Below are 19,496 nucleotides of genomic sequence, written 5' to 3'. Positions count from 1 at the left end.
TATGAATCACACCATAATTTCTGTAGTTCACCAAATCTAAGACATCAATTTTTGGATGCACTTGTTATTGTATGTACTACTAACAAAAAAGCTTGATGATTTAAGTTTGATACCAAATCTAAATTTATACCATTTAAGATGCATCTCAATTTCAGAGATATTAAAATATATTTTTAAAATCCATCTTAGAATAGGTGAAATTGTTAGAATTCAAATAGTGGGATAAGATATCCCTCACTATAGTAACAAAATACACAAAATACTTTGGAATAATCTTACCAAAATATGTTAAGTATGGTCAATCATCATTAATCATTCTGTACTGGGGAAGTCACTTCCTTGCTAAAATTTATTTGTAACTCCAAAATCAGTACTAATGGTGCTTCCATGGTCATGCATAGACCATGCATGCTTTAGAGCAGCAAAAAAACGTTACCTGATGTGCCACCTGGTTGTTCTAGGCTGAGGCTGAATAGAGCGACAGTGCCTTTTGTTTCAGGTCTCATACAATAAACAAACATCCTTCATGGTCAATTTAGTGCCACAGTTTTTTGGTACTTTTGTGCTTTTGGGTGGTGAGTTTGTTGTTTAAAATGGCCCCCAAGCATAGTGCTATCTAGTATCCATAAGCAAGAAGGCTGTGATGTGTCATCTGGAAAAAATACATGTCTTAGAAAACTCTGTTCAGGCATACATTACAGTGCTGTAGATTGTGAATTCAATGTAAATGAAACAATATATACTAAATAAGGTGTTTTTAAACAGAAAACACACATAAAACGAGGTTATGCATTGATGAGTTGATGAAAATGCCGTGACCAGAGACTCATACACAGAGAACCTGTGCTCCTCTTAGGAGCAATGGTTCACTATTCACTAATTCAGGGTTCACAGCAACTTTACAGAACCTAACTACCGTCAATAACAAGAATCTACTACTGCATTTGACATCTAGAGCTTTTGCTATTATTCTTTTGTAAACTGAATCTCATATTATATACTGACCTTACTCAAAATACAGGAAATACACAGAACTTTAAAACTTTTACTGAGAGGAAAGGCTGGTTCAGATAAATGGAATACTACCATGTTCCTGCAGAGAAAATAGTAATACTGCAAAATTTCTCTTCCTTCTCAAAAGTATACCTCTTATTTTGTGGATTCACAAGAATTTTCACATTAAATAAAGACCAATATCAGATATATTCTTTTGTTGTTTTAATTGGAATGTCTCTAGAAAATGTCTGTTATTGGTTTAAGATAGAAAATTCTTCCTTAACATGATGAGGAAAGTCCATTTTAGGTTTTCAGGAATGAGTGTTGTGTTATTAAATGTTATTCTGATATCTATTATAGAAGACTGTGTGTATTTTGACTGCTGAACATAATACATTTCAAAATACTAAGCCATCCTTGCTTAACCAACCTAATTATAGTAGATTAAAACATGTTGTGAAATACAATTTCTCTATTATTTCACTTACAGTTTTCTGTTTAAACTCACAATAAATTTCTTTAAACAAATCCCCAAATTTCACAAATTAAAATCTTAAGGTTTAGAAGATATCAGACTGGGAATTCCCTGGCGGTCCAGTGGTTAGGACTTCGTGCTTTCACTGCTGAGGGCCTGGGTTCGATCCCAGGGTTGGGGAACTAAGATCCCACAAGCTGAGTGGCACAGCCAGAAAAAAAAACAACCCAATTACTTCAAACAGGAAGAGACGTGGCCCTACATCTGGACTGGAAGGCAATGCCTACTTTGCTATCCAGCAAGAAGAAAAGGTCTCTTTTCCCAAGGGCAGCCCAGCCAACCAGAAACTGTAGTCACCCAACCAATGAGAAGCCTCTTCCTGCAAAGGACTCTGCTTATTATTGCCCCTCCCAAGGTCCCCACCCACATACCCTATAAAAGCAAGCTCCCCTTCCTGGTTCTCTGGATTTGCCTATGGCCTGCCATAGTTTTTATATGCCAAATTGCAATTCTTCTGACTATTCTCAAATAAATTCACTTTTGCTGATAAAATAACTTCCTATTATTAAAGCTGACAAACTCAATCTAGTACCCACTAGGGTTTAGCCTTACATTTAAACAGTGTTACTAGACTGGTTTCACACTGCAATTTCTAGATGTTAAAATTCACAAAGTAAGACACAGTTAGGGGACTCCCCTGGTGGTCCAGTGGTTAGGACTCTGAGCCCCCACTGCAGAGGGCACAGATTCCACCTGTCGTCTGAGAACTAAGACCCCGAGGCACGCTTAAAAATCCTTTGTTATTGGCTTTCGACTTAAAATCAATATGAGCCTCCACTGCTTTTAAAACAGACAATACAAAGTATTCTTTATCAGAGTATTCACAATTTGCAATTACATATCAATGTATATCTGTTTCCCTTTTAGCTTATAAGCTCCAGGAGGGCAGGAGTTAACTTATGTTTGTTTACTCACTACTTGTGCTTTTCTGTTTGTCCCCTTCAAATCTCTCCACCTTGATGCATCACTGTGTTCCCTTGCCTTCTGCTTGCATTCAATTAATAGGAGCACCAAGAAAGGGTGGAAAAGAATGAGATACACATATACACATACCACACACAAATGCTCTTGCCATCTCAATTACATTAACTTCCCTACAAGGCCTAAACTTCCTTTTCTGATAACAGTCTTTGCAGAACATTCCCTTCTCATTAAACAAACAAACCCACATACATGATTAAATGAAAACACAGATCTAGTTCAATCCTCAGTTAGGTTTGTTTCCTTAGTCTATAAACAAACAGTAGTCAGCTTTGTAAGAAACTATATACTGCGAAGTATTTTTCTCTAAATCTAACCAATTGAAACAATTTTTTTAAAAATCCTTATTAATGATCAGAAAGAATCCAGTTTTTGGCAAAGAAGTAGGTCTTCTTCCTTTTGTTCTTAAAGGACTGCTTGTAAAAAATATTTGGTTAAGAATCCGCCTGCCAATGCAGGGGACACAGGTTTGAGCCCTGGTCCAGGAAGATCCCACATGCCGCAGAGCAACTAAGCCCATGCGCCACAACTACTGAGCCTGCGAGCCACAACTACTGAAGCCCACGCACCCTAGAGCCCGTGCTCTGCAACAAGAGAAGCCACTGCAATGATAAGTCCATGCACCACAATGAAGAGTAGCCCCCGCTCGCCACAACTAGAGAAAGCCTGCGTGCAGCAACGAAGACCCAACGACCCAAGACCCAACGCTCCCAAAACTATATTCTATTAAGAACCTATTAAAAGAGTAAAACAGGGACTTCCCTGGTGGTCCAGTGGTTAAGATGCCTCAATTCAAATGCAGGGGGCATGGGTTCAATCCCTAGTCAGGGAACTAGGATCCCACATGCCCTGCGGTGCAGCCAAAGAAAAAGTAAAATAAAACCAAAAAAACCATTAACAATGACAACAAAAGCAATGACTCCTTAATTTAGAAGATGATCATCACCTTTTACTAAGAACCTAAGTCTCCATGGAATAAAACTCAGGAAAGGAGAATCAATTTTAGACCTAATTCCCTAAGACTTTAGTTTCTGAAATACCAAAAAGAACTTAGTTCACTTGTAGGAAGGTTCCACAGAATGGAGTCAAGGTAAAACAATAAAACGCATAGTCAGGGTGGGAGGGAGGGAGACCCAAGAGGAAAGAGATATGGCAACATATGTATAACTGATTCACTCTGTTATAAAGCAGAAACTAGGGCTTCCCTGGTGGCGCAGTGGTTGGGAGTCCGCCTGCCGATGCAGGGGACACGGGTTCGTGCCCCGGTCCGGGAGGATCCCACATGCCGCGGAGCGGCTGGGCCCGTGAGCCATGGCCGCTGAGCCTGCGCGTCCGGAGCCTGTGCTCCGTAACGGGAGAGGCCACAACAGTGAGAGGCCTGCGTACCTCAAAAAAAAGAAAAAAAAAAAAAGGCAGAAACTAACACACCATTGTAAAGCAATTATACTCCAATAAAGATGTTAAAAAAAGAAACGCACAGTCAGTGCATGTGAAATAAAAAGGTGTATATTCTACATATATTCATAAAAGAAATATTTTAGTTCAAAAAATTAAATGCCTGATCTAAGATTGGAATTATTCTGGGACTGCCTAGTAGTAATGCTTAGCTCTTATTGTGTTTGTATCATGAATATATATATGAACTATTAAAACTTAATATGATATAGTCAATAGACAACTCTGTCCTACATTTATGTTTATTAAAAACTGCCACAAACAAACAAAGCCTGTACAAAAAGCAGCCGGGGCATCGATCACTTTGAAATCATAATCTTGAGAGACACAATTTGCTTAGGACTCCACCATCTTCTAACTTAGCCACGTAGACCTCCTCTGCCACGTCTTCTTCTTCGTCTGTTATAAACAAACAAAACCTGTACAAAAAATATCCCATAGTACCTATCACTTTGAAACAGTAATCTTGAGAGACATTATCGCTTAGGACCCCCTCTTCCTCTGCCCTGGCCATGTCCTCTTCCTCTTCCTCGCCTGCCATAAACAAACAAAACCTGTACAAAAAATATCCCATAATACCTACTACTTTGAAATAGTAGTCTTGAGAGATATTATCGCCTAGGACCCCCTCTTCCTCTGCCTCGGCCACGTCCTCTTCCTCTTCCTCGGCCTCGGCCTCTTCCTGCAACTGAGGGAAGAGAAAAACAAAGTAAAGGAAATTCTCTTCTGTGCTGAGGTTACCTGGCCACCACAAACAGCACCTACAGTAAAGAAAAGTTTAATTTAGCTTCTCTCAAATGTAACCTCAGTCACGCTTTCCCAACAGTTTACCATACAGAACCAAGAACTGATGGCCTACTAATACCTTAATATTTGTTTCATTTGACTTTATTTACTGAGAAATTCATCAAGTTTTAAAATATTTTTTCTTTCTATTGTGCCTCAAATTCACCACAAAATAAAATACAAATGATTTGAACCTCACACAAGATGAAAAAGATATAATACTAACGGAACAGAACACAAACACTATGCACCAGATGTTTCTGTTACTGTATAGAATCCAAGTTAGTTAATTCATGCCAAGAAAACTTAAAATATATTACATCAAGTAACAACTTCATGACTTTTCAGAATCTTAAGTCATCTGATCCAATCATAACCTAGTACTTTAATCCAGTAGCAATATCCTTGTTACCTGGTCATCCCAGCTCTGAACTTTTCATTTTCAGACATCTATGAATATTTTAAAAATCTTGACATTTCTACCAATTGTTCCTAGTCTTACCATTCAAAGCAACAGAGTAAGTCTAGCACTTCTCTTAAAACAAGGCAGATTAACCACACTTATCTCCAATTCCCTCTGAAGTACTATTCATGACAGAAAAGGAATAAAAATGGCAAATATCCATAAGGGGGAAAAAACAAATGCAGAAAAAAACACAGTGGTTGAAAGATTTCAACAATTTTTTAAGTAAGAAAATAGACTGAAAACTACAAATGTTTAGTAAAGGAAGAATAACTTCTAAAAGACCTAGGACCTTGGAAGCCAGGGGTGAGATGATGAGGCAGGGGGCTGAAAACGGGGTGGGGGGGGAGTTGATAATCCTTATGCAGAGCAGTAGATTGGCTAGTCCTCTTCCCCACCTTGCAAAGCTAATGATTATTTCCCTGACAGGTAGGTAGGAGAGAAAAGATAAAATTAACCCAAAGACCTTGAGGCAGAAAGGCTTCGGATTTGAAAACACTTGCAAAGTGGATGGCAGCAAAAGTCACAGAGCTGGAGGGAAGGAACAGGGGGATCAAGTCAGTGTTTTTCAAGCTATGTGTTACAACCTGATTTTTTTTCTTTTTAACTGAAAGAGAACAGGATAGGAAGCTTAAGGGCATCTGCATGTATTAAGACTAAATAATTCTTCCTGAAGCTTTTGTTTCATTTATATGTATGAATAGGTCATGATGCAAAGTACAATATATTTCTTAGTGTGAGCGGAAGGAAAAGTCTCAAAATCATTGTGTTTAATATCAGCCCCTTTCTCCTGCCCTTCTCCTATAATGCTGGCTGCCAGACATATGTCTCCCACAGTAGGTGACTAGAATCTTTTTCTGAGAAAACCAGCTCCAGAAAAGACTTCCAGATGCTGAAATTTTAGGTCTCCTCAGTGGAGAAGCCAACTTACTTTGAACCCACCCTCTAAGGAGTCCAGCCTCCATTCCCAGAAGTTCTCTTTTCAGAGTCCTTCTTAAACAACAGATGGCCAAAATGCAAGATACTACAGTAAAACCTTCAACATAAAGACCAAACTAAGAGATCAAATAAAAAGAGAAACCGGAGAAAACAACACCAATTACAGAATAAAAGACAAAGAGAGGGCTTCACTGGTGGCGCAGTGGTTGAGAGTCCACCTGCCGATGCAGGGGACGTGGGTTCGTGCCCTGGTCGGGGAGGATCCCACATACCGCAGAGCGGCTGGGCCCGTGAGCCATGGCTGCTGAGCCTGCGCGTCTGGAGCCTGTGCTCTGCAACGGGAGAGGCCACAACAGTGAGAGGCCCGCATACCACAAAAAAAAAAAAAAAAAACAAAACAAAAAAACAAAGAGAGAGGAAAAATAAGAGAAAAGACTCAGAAGGAATCAGTCAGAAGACCCAATTATTAAGAATTCCAGGAAGAAAGAACAGAACAAGCAAAACAGAAGAAATTTATTAACGTTACACAAGTAAATTTCTTAGCTCTAAATGGCAAGAATATCTACTGAAAGGGTCCACCAAGTACCCAGAACAACAGTGGACAAAATGCTAAGTCATTAAGAAATTTCAGAATAGCAGGAATAATGAGCCAATCTCTGGGCTTCCCTAGTGGCGCAGTGGTTAAGAACCCGCCTGCCAATGCAGGGGACACGGGTTCGAGCCCTGGTCCAGGAAGATCCCACAGGCCTCGGAGCAACTAAGCCTGTGCGCCACAACTACTAAGCCTGTGCTCTAGAGCCCGCAAGCCACAACTACTGAGCCCGCATGCTACAACTACTGAAGCCTGCATGCCTAGAGGCTGTGCTCCACAACAAGAGAAGACACTGCAATGAGAAGCCCGCACACCACAATGAAGAGTAGCTCCCGCTCGCAGCACTAGAGAAAGCCTGCACGCAGCAACAAAGACCCAGTGCAGCCAAAAATAAATAAATATAAATAAATAAATGTATTAAAAAAAATAAGATTCAATCTCCATATCTTCCAAAGTGTGCAGGGATTAGGGAACCAGGCCATGCACAAAGGGACAGGAAGTAAGAACAACATCAGTCTTTTGAATAGCAATACCGGGAACCGTAAGAAACACTATATGTACTCATGGCAAGTAGAGGCAATTAAAACCAACCAACCAACCCGTGTTGTTCGCAAATATAAACATATTTTGAATAGCGGATTAGGGCATAAATACGCCAGACACAAAAATGTTTATAATCCTTCAAACTTACCAGCTTCCCTTTTCTTAGACTTCACCTTTGGTTCAACATCCACGAGAAGTGTATCCAGAGGTAAGCTGTCTGGCAGAATAAAATATCGAATGTTATTTCCTCGAATACTCAGCGTTTCCAGCTGTACAGGTTCTCTGTTCTTCAGGGTCATTTTCACAGCTTTAAGATGTGTATTCATGCTGACATCTACACCTGGAGGGAAAAAAGAGGGCAGTTATTAGCATAATAAGGAAGGCAACCAATTAATCTATCAAGCCACTGTTAGTACCATGTTACAGAAGAGCATTATCTGTTCTACAACTGGTAATGATGTCTGTATAAATCAGAAATCTTTCCTTCACTAGATTTTTCCTTAGCTTGTTGTTTACTAATCTTCTTTCCCAAACTTAAAAGACTTTTGATACATTCCATCTTGTTGGGGAACTTGATACAATGAGAGAGAGGGGAAAAAAATCCCAAAAGATTTATGATCTCTTTCTCTGTTCCAGGAACTGCATGCTAAGGCATTTTAGTTTAATCCTCAATGTCCTTATGGTAGATAGTATGATTACCCCTATTGTGAGGACTAAAATATATATTCAGGATATAAGAAACTTGAAACAGTGGTTGTCACTGGGGAAGGGAATTGGATTTTTACTAGGTTTTGCTCCCCCAATTTACTAAATTTTCCTCCTGGGACATCATTTACTAAGTGCCTACTGTATGTGAGGCAAACCTTACATTACATTACTTTTGTGAGTGTCTTCCATCACTAGATTTTGAATTCCTAAAAAGCAGGAAGAGGGCTTCCCTGGTGGCGCAGTGGTTGAGAGTCCGCCTGCCGATGCAGGGGACACGGGTTCGTGCCCCGGTCCGGGAAGATCCCACATGCCGCGGAGCGGCTGGGCCCGTGAGCCATGGCCGCTGAGCCTGCATGTCCGGAGCCTGTGCTCCACGACGGGAGAGGCCGCAACAGTGAGAGGCCCGTGTACCGCAAAAAAAAAAAAAAAAAAAAAAAAAAAGCAGGAAGAACACTCTGCTTCCTCTACAACATGCAACACAGAACTCAGAAAAGAGTAGACTAAATCACTGTTTAAAATCACAGAATTTTAACAGGACTGAAATTACATTTCCTCAGATATGATCAGACTGTATCAAAACCTTAAACTATACAGATTTCCTTTCGTAGCAATTGGTGTTGCAAAGTTTTGGCGGACTCACAAATATTATCAGTTTAATACTATATATTTCTCTTGTTTACTCAGATGCTGGATCTACATGTTAAAAAATTATTTATAAATTTACAATTTAAATATTTCAGAGAGTAGACATGGTACCATATGCTAAGATAGCATTTTCTTTCATCAATTCTTTTAAAAATTTGCCCTTTTTTGGGGTAGCAGCTACTATTAGTGAAGAATCACAGTGGCTTTAAATATAAAACCACATATCATACATACAATATCATCAAAGAGTTAGACACCTAAGAAAAAAGACAAATATAATACTCTAATATGTTATGCTTAGATAAAATTATGGTTCCTCATCACCCCCTTCCCATTTCCCACATATTTTTTACCCAGGATAATCAGACATGGAAACCCCATCCTCCATCTTCAAGGACTTTACAATCTAACAGGGGACACAAAATTCTGATACAAGTAATATGTGTTTTAAGATGCAACATTCCAGGGGACATGTACAGGCAAAAGTAGAAAAGGCATAAAGCAGGAAAACAGTGGTCACACATAGGATAACCTGGGGAATCCAGTCTGGTCTTAGCACAAGAACTTAAGGTGAGGCTTAAATAAGAAGGTCAATGAAATAATCCAGACAAAAGGAATGAGATTTGTACAATATAAAACATTCATTAACCAAAGAATTCTGGCCTGTAGGTGAAAGAGACAGGAAATAAAAAGTGTTATAAACGCAGTCCAACCTCCATACCTGTGATTGTTCCATGGACCTGTGTTCCATTCTTTAATTCAATGGTTACAGTTTCGTGACTCAATTTCATCAAAAATCTATAAAGACAATAGGAATAAAATGATAAATTTTCACTTTTAACACTTCAAAAACATGTTTATTATTAAGCCAAAGGGTGAAATTGCTAGATGCCAAAAACCCACTATGGACGCTATCTGCACCAATTCCTGTTAATAGCTTGCATAACAATTTCAGCTTTCCCTGAATGATATACCCTTAACGTTTATGAAAGAGCACAGTAACAGAAATTGTCACTTGGACATTTCTGATTCTCTAAGCCATTATACAGCTTAACCTCTAATCCATGCATATAGATCCTGAAGTCACTATAAACCACAAAACTGAAATCAAGAAATTACATGGATAAAAGTGCTCAAAAAACACAAGCTTCCAATGATAAGATAGTAAGTACTGGAGATGTATGTACAACATAATGGCTATAGTTAATACTGCTGTATGGTATATTTGAAAACTGCTAAGAGACTAGATCCTGAAAGTTCTCATGAGAAAAAAGCCATTTTTTTCTTTTCTTTTGTATACATATGAGATGATGGATGTTAACAAACTTACTGTGGTAATCATTTCACAGCTTATGTAAGTCAAGTCATTATCCTGTACACCTTAAACTTACAGTGTTGTATGTCAATTATATCTCAATAAAACTGAAAAAAATGATACATTATAATTGGTATTAAAAGATTATACTCTTATTGTATGTGTATAAATAAGGTAAAATTCTCCTTTTCTAACCCTCCTCCAGGCATGTGGGGATATTCTAGACCATTTTATTTGCAAACATAAGCATTTGCATAAAATTTACTTTTACAGAAACTGGGCCATACTATAATGGCTTCTGTAACTTTTAGTTCTCATTTAGCATTTAGAGACATTTATGCAAACCCCCATCAAACTCATTTATGCAAATCCTCACCGACACTAATTGTCACCAATTTTTTGGTCAATTTGATAGGGGAAAAAAGGCAATTTGCTTTCCCCTATCACTTGTTGAATAATTCTTCATGAATACAGGAAATCTGTATTTCTTCTGTTAATTTCCTATTCACGTTATTCACAACTCCAATTAGGTTGAATTCTTCTTTTATTTTCTATCAGTTTGCCACAGCAATTCAAGTTCATGGTTTTCTTTAGCCATACAATTTTTTTTCATTTTTATGTTGTTAAATTTATGAATCCTTCTTGGGTATGTAATTTGTTTAGAAAGATGATTCCCATCTCAGGATTATAAAAAGTCTCTTATTTTCTTCTACTGTTATATTTAGAGTTTTAATCCACCTAGAATTCATCTCTTCTGTGCAATTTGAGGTAGGAAGCTGCCTTTATGATTTTCGCAAGTTGGATAGCCAGGTGCCTCAATAACGTTTACTGAATAGTCATCCATTCCCCACTTCATCTATTCTTCTGTTCTCCAACTTTTTTTTTTTTTTGCGGTACACGGGCCTCTCACTGTTGTGGCCTCTCCCGTTGCGGAGCACAGGCTCCGGACGCGCAGGCTCAGCAGCCATGGCTCACGGGCCCAGCCGCTCCGCGGCATGTGGGATCTTCCCGGACCGGGGCACGAACCCGTGTCCCCTGCATTGGCAGGTGGACTCTCAACCACTGCGCCACCAGGGAAGCCCCAAAATACAACTTTTTAAGTGGTATAGACAGCCATCAAAAAAGGGGAAATTACTTGGTCTTGCATAAAGCAAGTCCCAAACTTGTTCTCATATAAAGAAAAAACTGTGTGTTGAATCGCTTCCCTTTCCATATTTGTTGTCAAGAAAAAAAGTCTCTCTTAATGAAGGTAATGCTTTATTTCACCAGATAAGAATTCTTTAACTTAGCTCAAATTTAATATAACTATATTAGCCTAGAATCTTCACCTAATGGTTTCTTCTCATTATCAGTTTAAAATTTGTTTTTACTTTAATTGTCCCATCCAGTAATAACTTCTACTTTTATAAAACTTCTTTCAAATCATTTTTAGAAACAGGCAGGATTCAAGTAAAAATAAAATATTTTATTAATCAAGCAGTCTACCATATGGAAATAAGAGGAAAACCAGAAAGTAAGAAAACCTCTGAAACAATCAAAATACATTTTATCAAGTCCAAGGATATTTCTTTGATAAATAGTATTTATCATTATATATTATCTGGTAGTCCCTGTGCTTGGTAATGAGGATTAAAAATGAGTAAGACTAGGCCCCCAAGGAGCTCAAACTCTAGAAGGAAGAACAGACACGTGAAAGATTTTTTTTAAAGTAATTACGTAAATTTAAATCACAATGGAGATATGCACAGATTTTTTACCATGAATATAATGTAGCATGGGTAGGAAGGAGTCACATCTTAGTGGACTTCTAGTGAGAAGTCTGAAAAGTTGGAAATATGCAGCAAAGAGAGACAAGAGCAAAGATATAGTAAGAAACAGCACAAGGTACACAGAAATTATAGGTATTACTGATGGAATACTAAGTCCAAGAAAATGAGTAGGGAAGAGGTTCCTCTCATGGAATGCCCAAGCTCTGTTAAAGAATTCCCCTAGGAGAACTACTGAAGGGTTTTCATCAATGGAGTGGAGTGCCACATCGGAAGACAAATTAGGTGGCTAGAGCAATAGATAGATTAAAGTAATCAAGACACAGGAACTACAAATAGATCAATGAAACAGAACAGAGTCCAGAAATTCACTATCCAGGCAGCAGTTTGGGTTTCACAGGTGTTTACATTTTTCAAAATTGGGAAATGCACACTGAATTTCACTGTATGAGATATTTACTTTAAGAAGTGAGATTAAAGAACACAGGTGGGAAGAAAAGGGAGCCTCAACAGCTTAGTGGTGTCGACTGGAGTGGCAAGGAAGGTGTATTGAGGGCAGGAGAAATAAACAGTTATCCGAGCCCAGGAACCAAGCAAATTCAAATTATTTTCTGATGAATCCTTCACTATCTGAATTCTTTCTGCTTACTGTAACTTAAGATATTCAGATAATACTCAAATATTCAGATAAAATGGTATCCTTCAGTATAGCACTGAAATGGTATCCAAACTCACACTATTAAATTCAAAAATCAAAGAGAATGGGTTAGTGAAAGATACTTATATTAGGTAGGTAAATTTGCCAAAACCTGTCAACTTATCAGATTATCAGGATTATCAAGAGGAAGAAGTCAAAGACGACTCCCAGGTTTTTGGTTAGGGAGACAGTATACCAGTGTCACCAACTGAGATAAAGAAATAACAAAGTCAACCAAAACCGCAAACTAATTAGACAGACACCCATTTTACCTGGCGTAAAATACATTCTCCAGTTATTAGAAATTTTATTTCTATAGTGTAAGACACAGAATAGGATTCAGTACAGCCATTAAAATTTATAGGAAAATTCCGTCACAACACGGACTATCTTTAAATGAGACAAACTGATTCCAAAGAGTATGACATAAAACTTAACTACAGATGCAGACCGGCAGGTATTGAGAAATTGAAAAAATAAACTGTAAATTCTGAGATGTTTCCCCCCAAAGTTATACTTCAAATAAAAATGGGGGCTTCCCTGGTGGCGCAGTGGTTGAGAGTCCGCCTGCCGATGCAGTGGACACGGGTTCGTGCCCCGCTCCGGGAAGATTCCACATGCCGCGGAGCGGCTGGGCCCATGAGCCATGGCCGCTGAGCCTGCGCGTCCTGAGCCTGTGCTCCACAACGGGAGAGGCCACAACAGTGAGAGGCACGTGTACCACAAAAAAAAGGACGAAGTCTTCCAGTTATAAGATAAATAAGTATTAGGGATGTAATGTACAACATGATAAATATAATTAACACTGCTGTATGTTATATATGAAAGCTAAGAGAGTAAATCTTGAGTCCACATCACAAGAAAAAATTTTTTGTCTATTTCTTCAATTTTGTACCTATATGAGATGATGGATGTTCACTAAACTTATTGTGTTAATCACTTCGTGATGGATGTAAATCAAATAATTATGCTGTATATCTTCAAGTTATACAGTGTCGTACGCCAATTACATCTCAATAAAACTGTAAGAAAGAAATGGACAAAAAATTAACCTTAAATGCCCTCTCTACAAACGCCACCCTGAATATAACAATAAGGATTTTATATGTTATTTAAACATACTAGAAACTATCTACTTGTCTACCTTCACCACAAAACATAAAGCTCCAACAAGGCAAGGACTCTGTCTTGAGAAAAAAAAAAAAAAAAGAACACATTATGAGAGCACAGTGTAACAGGTGCCCAATAACACTGACAACCCTTGACTGAACAGACCAGAAACTAGCTAAGCTAGTTTGTAACTGCCGGCTGGGTTATTAGAAACCTCTGCTTCTATGTTGCAGGCTCTCATCCTCAAGGAAAAACACCAAAACCCAATCTATTTGCAAGTAGTTTAGAATGAATTACTCCAATCAGTAAACAAGTCTTCAGTAGGTTCAGCTAACAGGCCAAATTTAAACACAGAAATGAACCAGAAGAAATCTCGATTATCTGTGTAATCAGTCAAAAAATACAGAAAAGAGATTCTGTCCCACGTTGGGAGACTTTTCCTAAAGCAAAGTCCTATTTTACGAGGAAATGTCAGTTGAATAACGTTAAGTCTAGTAAGTAACAACAAGGGGGGAAAACACTAAAAAAAACAACTTACGGAGTCAAAAGTCCATCCCTGATTTGAAACATTTCGGAATTGGGTTTCATTATTTCCAGATAAACTCCTGCAGCTTCTAAGTACTCTTTTAAGTGCGATGGTAGTTTCATCGCGAAAAACGCATTAACTTAAACTACTTATGCCGTAGTATTTTTATGTCTCCCACATTCTCAGGGAGCGTGGACCTAGTTATATTTGCCGGCTCCTGAGGGCTGAGACGAGCCAGAAACGCAACCTAGACTAGAGCACAAGTTCTACTCAAAATGAAAGTCGGTAAGTCACCGGGAGTAAGAGCTTGTAAGCCTGGCGCTGCACCTCTATGGCCTCGAAGACTCTGGGTGGGAAAACATGGCCCGTCCTTTACCTCCACTTCTTGGAAGATACGGGGGATCCCCGCGCGACCCAAGCTGAAGCCCGGGACCGAGCGGCCGCGGCGGCGCGGCCAAGATGGGACGGGAGCGGCGGGCGCTGGAGGCCGTTAGCAGGCCGCGCGCACACGCGGCTTTCGCGCCTCCAGTCTCTGGGGCAGCCCAGCCTCCCGCTCCCGGCCCACACCGTCCAGACCGTCCCCTCACAGTCCTCACCCCGGCTGGTCACCTCCTCACCTCACAAGCTTCATCCTAGCGGCGCCGTCACCCTTTCGGTCCGATAGTGCACAAAACCCAACAACCGAGCGCCAACCGGCTACGAATATGAATGGCCGGAAACACACACTCCCAGGGTTCCGACGTAAAGAGCGCGCGTACCGCTGCGGACGCACGGCGGAAACGCCGAGACTACCCTTGAGCTACTCTCCCTTCCGGCAGTGAGGAGCGCCACTGCGGCCCCTGGCGGCTGGAGGTGTGCCTTGCAACTGCTGAGGGGGTTTAGGGCTGCTTTAGGAGGAAACTTCCGGTAAGAGGGAAATTTGAGGAGATTAAATCCCATTAGCGGGCATGGCAGGGCTCCGTGTATTAAGCAGCACGAAATTTACTCCTTAATGAAAGGAAGTTCTGGGAGAAGTCCAGAGGATTATGCTAACTCTGCTCCAACACCAGGAACCTCAACATTACTTAACGTGCCTGAAGAAAATCACACAAAAATTTTTTTTAAATGTCAACTTTTAAAAAATTTAATTTTATTTATTTTTGGCTGCGTTGGGTCTTTGTTGCTGCGCGCGGGCTTTCTCTAGTTGTGGCGAGCGGGGGCTCCTCTTCGTTGTGGTGCGCGGGCTTCTCATTGCGGTGGCTTCTCTTGTGGAGCACAGGCTCTAGGCGCGTGGGCTTCAGTAGTTGTGGCACGCAGGCTCAGTAGTTGTGGCTCACGGGCTCTAGAGCGCAGGCTCCGTAGTTGTGGAGCACGGGCTTAGTTGCTCTGCGGCATGTGGGATCTTCTTTCCTGGACCAGGGCTCGAACCCGTGTCCCCTGCATTGGCAGGGGGATTCTTAACCACTGTGCCACCAGGGAAGTCCAGAAAAATCACACAATTTAACTGATTATTTTCACTTCAAATTCTGGTCACAAACCTCAAAAGGGTTCCCCACAGTGCCCAGAGATCCAGAGATCATGTTATGCTTCTCTAATGGATACTTTCTCCTTTAGCCTAGGTGATCTCCAAAACTACGGCTTTAATTTGTATCTCCAGCTTGGACTTCATCCCTGGTCATCAGAATTCTTGAATGTTGTGAGGCAATTCTCATCAAACATTAATGTGCATAGGACTCAACTAGAGGAAATATTAGAATGAAAATTCTGATTCCGTTGGTATGGGGTCTGAAATTCTGCACTTCTAACAAGCCTTCAGTTGATGAAGATGCCCCTAGTCCATGGATCTCAATTTGAGTAGCAAGACTGTAATGGACATATGTGTGCTGCCTTCTCAACATCTATCCCCGTCTTCCCAACAGTTCCTAATAATCTCCTGGTGATCCAAGGTGGACCAAATTGCGATAATTTTTCTTTGTTTTTATTTTCTAGCTTGAACATTTTTTAGAATTTTTACTTTCTCATAGTATAAAACTGTCAAGAGTCCTGAAATAAAGTCAGCAAGAATGGAGCAACAAAGGAAAAGCCTTTATTTGCTGCTAGCAGGAGGGTCAGTCTGAAAGTGAGACTACTCTGTCTTCTTGGAGTTAGCTGAGGTTTTATATATTACAGGCATTTAGATTGGTCATAAGAAAGAAAAGGAACAAGGAAATGAGAATGCAACGTGTGGGGCAATACAACTATTCCATCATTAGTTTTTAGAAGTACATGTCTTAATGATAAGCATGCGCAAAAAAGTACATTCTGCAATTTGGAGCAAGGAAAGCAAACAATTTAAACAAAGCCAGATTACATTCACAATTTTAAGTTTGGCAAAAGAATTTACAAGTAGGGGCTTATGCTTCTTGTGTAGGGTTCTGAAAAAGAACTTCACAAATTTACAGAACCATAATGTTCAGCACCAAGATGCATCATTTAGGCCACAGCATTTGTTTTTAGCATGTGCAAATGGCAAAAGATGAACCAATCACAGCTCTCCCCGCCCCGGGGACTTTCTCAGGAGCTCTCAGGAATGGAAGCCTCTCTTTTTACTAGGATAAATTCGCTGTGAGCTTATATGATCTTTGAAAGCTCAGTCAAGCAAGATAATTTATTCACTGGATCATGATTATTTTTTAGTAGACAACAAATCAAATGACCCAACTCTGAAGTGTATAATACAGTATTGTAAAAGCAAACTATTTTATATTTTCACAGCATGCTTAAACCTGATTGTATTTTTTAGAAAAGAAAACCTAGAACAAATTGCAGACAGGAATTATACATCAAATATGAATTCCTTATGTATCAAAAATAAATACATATGATTTCATATGGTGTGACATTTGTAAGGATTCCAACGCTCCTGATTGTGGCCAATACAAGTATACTGGAATAGATCGCTCAGGAGCAGAGACCCTGGGACTTCCCTGGTGCTCCTGTGGTTAAGACTCCATGCTCCCAATGCAGGGGACCCAGGTACCATCCCTGGTCAGGGAACTAGATCTCTCATGCAGCAGCTAAAAGATCCCGCATGCTGCAACTAAGACCAGATGCAGCCAAATAAATAAATATTAAAAAAAAACAAAAAAGGGCTTCCATGGTGGCGCAGTGGTTGAGAATCTGCCTGCTAATGCAGGAGACACGGGTTCGAGCCCGTGTCTGGGAGTTCGAGTCTGGGAGGATCCCACATGCCGCGGAGCAACTAGGCCCGTGAGCCACAACTACTGAGCCTGCGCATCTGGAGCCTGTGCTCCGCAACAAGAGAGGCTGCGATAGTGAGAGGCCCGCGCACTGCGATGAAGAGTGGCCCCCGCTTGTGAGAGGCCCGCGCACTGCGATGAAGAGTGGCCCCCACTTGCCACAACTAGAGAAAGCCCTCACACAGAAACGAAGACCCAGCACAGCAAAAATAAATAAATTAATTAATAAACTCATACCCCAAACATCTTTAAAAAAAAAAAAAAGCAGAGGCCCATTTTTGGCAATGAAAACTTGTAAATGTGGTTTGTGTATGTGTGTATGCCAGAATTTGAGTTACTACAGATAAAGTGGTTTACACACAAAGAGAAATCCCACCAACTGTCTGACAATCTGAAGGTGAAGGCAAATATAGGTCAGATATTCTATCAACAGTAGATAACCAGCTTTAATCAGGTTGGCAGTCTACTCCTGAGTTTTTCCCCAATTTAAGCGGTTTAGTATATGCCATTAAAGTATATTGTTGACCCCTGAACAACTCTGGCGTTAGGGGCACAGAGCCTCTGCTCAGTGGAAAATCCATGCATAATACTTACAGTCGCCCCTCCACATCCCCAGTCCCACATCCTCCGATTCAACCAGTTGATGGTGATTGTTTAGTACTCTAGTACTTACTACTGGAAAAAAAATCCCCGTGTAACTGGAATTGTTTAAACTTGTGTTGAACAAGGGACAAATGAATGTATCAGGCACTGGGGATGGGAGCGGGGGAAGACAGGTTTTTGCCATAACACAAGGTATGGTGATGTGACCAATGGCTTCACCCACCAATACTTCTCATTTTGGTTTTTAAACCACCGAACCTCCCCAAACTAAACTGACAGGCAGCTCAATAAAGTTTTGTGGAAGACGTATTCTCATAAAAACATCAGGCTTCGCAAACTTAGAGCACATTTTGGCTGGACTTGGCTTCAAAAAAGGAGGGCCGGAAGTGGAGAACCTCTCTTCAGATTCTCAAGGGCAAGAGCACCCACTTACCCATCCTCACAGTTCTGCAAATAAGGAAAGAGTAGCACAGAGGGCGTGTTCAAAAGCAGGGTAGAACCAAGAATCCTAGTGCGAGAACCCTGGATTCTATCTTTAGAGGTCTCTAAGAGTCAAAGCTTTGAACACCCGCCAGGACTAAACGTGGTGGAACTTTCTACAATTTCTTGTCGACTCTTGTGCTCTGATGCCCAGGAAGGAAAGTGTGCAAGGAGACGCTGAAGCCCTGCATTTTGGGGAGGCGCTGGAGTGCAGTGCCGGGAAGGAGAGAGAAGGGTCAGTCGTCTACCCTTTTCTTTACATTGGCCCCTGTCGAATATTAGAGGTATCTGAACTGGAAGTCGCAGAGAGCAGTACCTGCAACCAACAGAAGAACCGGTGGCGACGGATTTTCAAGACAAACCACCACCGCTGGGGGCGTAGGTGGCTTTACTCCAAGAGACAAGCGGGGAAAGGGAAGCGTCTGCCGCTCGCCGGCGAGGCGCCCACCCGCGGTGCGCGCACGCGAGGCCTCCCACCGCGCCTGCGCTGCGGTCCGACGCTGGCTCGTCTTTCCCCGACGCCCAGCAGTCCGGGCCGGGGTGAAAAACTGCGTGACACGCAGCGAGCGTGGCGGCCATCTTCATCTTCTGGGCACGTCAGCTGAGCCGGTTCAGGCCGAAAAGGAGCGTTGCGCAAGCGCGCCCAAGCCGGTCCCAGGTAACTCCCATCTGACGGGCGAGGCGTAGCCGTCGTCGCCGGAAGTTTGGCGTTGCTGCGCCGCGGGAGAGGCGGCGGTGGCGGCAGAAGCAGCTGAGTGTCTCCCGATACCCGGATGTGAGGCGGTCTGCTAGCTCTCTTCGGACCCTCGGCCGGGAGCGAGGAAGGTACGGTAGCGTCCCGACCGCCTCGCCGCCCGCTGTCGCGTCGCCAGCGTCCTCGCCTCCCTGCTGCCAGCCCCTCCGGAGAGCCGGACGCTTTTCCCCCTTCCTGTCCGCCCCTCTGTGTCGTGCTGCCTCGCACGCCCTTCCTACTCCTCGGGTCCCGGCTCCTGGCGCCCCTGGGAGGGAGTGGGCGGCTCGGAGGCGCGGTCGCCTGAGGCAGGTAACCAACCTGCGCGGCTCGGCTGCCCAGTCGCCGCATCACCTGCCGCGGCCCGCTGTGTGGTCAGCAGTAGTAAGGTGCCGTGGCCGAGGACGG

The 19,496-nt window shown here is 41.6% G+C and overlaps 1 protein-coding gene across 5 annotated transcripts; it reads right to left on the bottom strand.

The window, feature by feature from the left end:
* Positions 1-4,193: 4,193 nt before the first annotated feature.
* Positions 4,194-14,766, bottom strand: SNRPD1 (small nuclear ribonucleoprotein D1 polypeptide). Of its 5 annotated transcripts, none has more exons than XM_079717012.1 (5): positions 14,675-14,766; positions 9,365-9,441; positions 7,439-7,630; positions 4,547-4,655; positions 4,194-4,386 (listed from the first exon to the last, which is right to left on the bottom strand). In XM_079717012.1, exons 1-4 carry the CDS (start codon positions 14,686-14,688, stop codon positions 4,579-4,581), a joined length of 360 nt encoding a protein of 119 aa, XP_079573138.1. In that variant the 5' UTR covers positions 14,689-14,766; the 3' UTR covers positions 4,194-4,386; positions 4,547-4,578. The 5 variants fall into 5 exon arrangements, with proteins under 5 accessions (XP_079573138.1, XP_079573137.1, XP_079573136.1 ...); XM_079717011.1 differs by having other exon boundaries at positions 4,194-4,366; XM_079717010.1 differs by having other exon boundaries at positions 4,551-4,655.
* Positions 14,767-19,496: the final 4,730 nt, after the last annotated feature.

Source organism: Hyperoodon ampullatus (assembly GCF_949752795.1).
Source record: "Hyperoodon ampullatus genome assembly, chromosome: 13".
In the NCBI taxonomy this organism is placed as follows: Eukaryota; Metazoa; Chordata; class Mammalia; order Artiodactyla; family Ziphiidae; genus Hyperoodon; species Hyperoodon ampullatus.
Note: the sequence above shows the minus strand (reverse complement) of the source record. Positions and strands in the feature narration are given on the sequence as shown.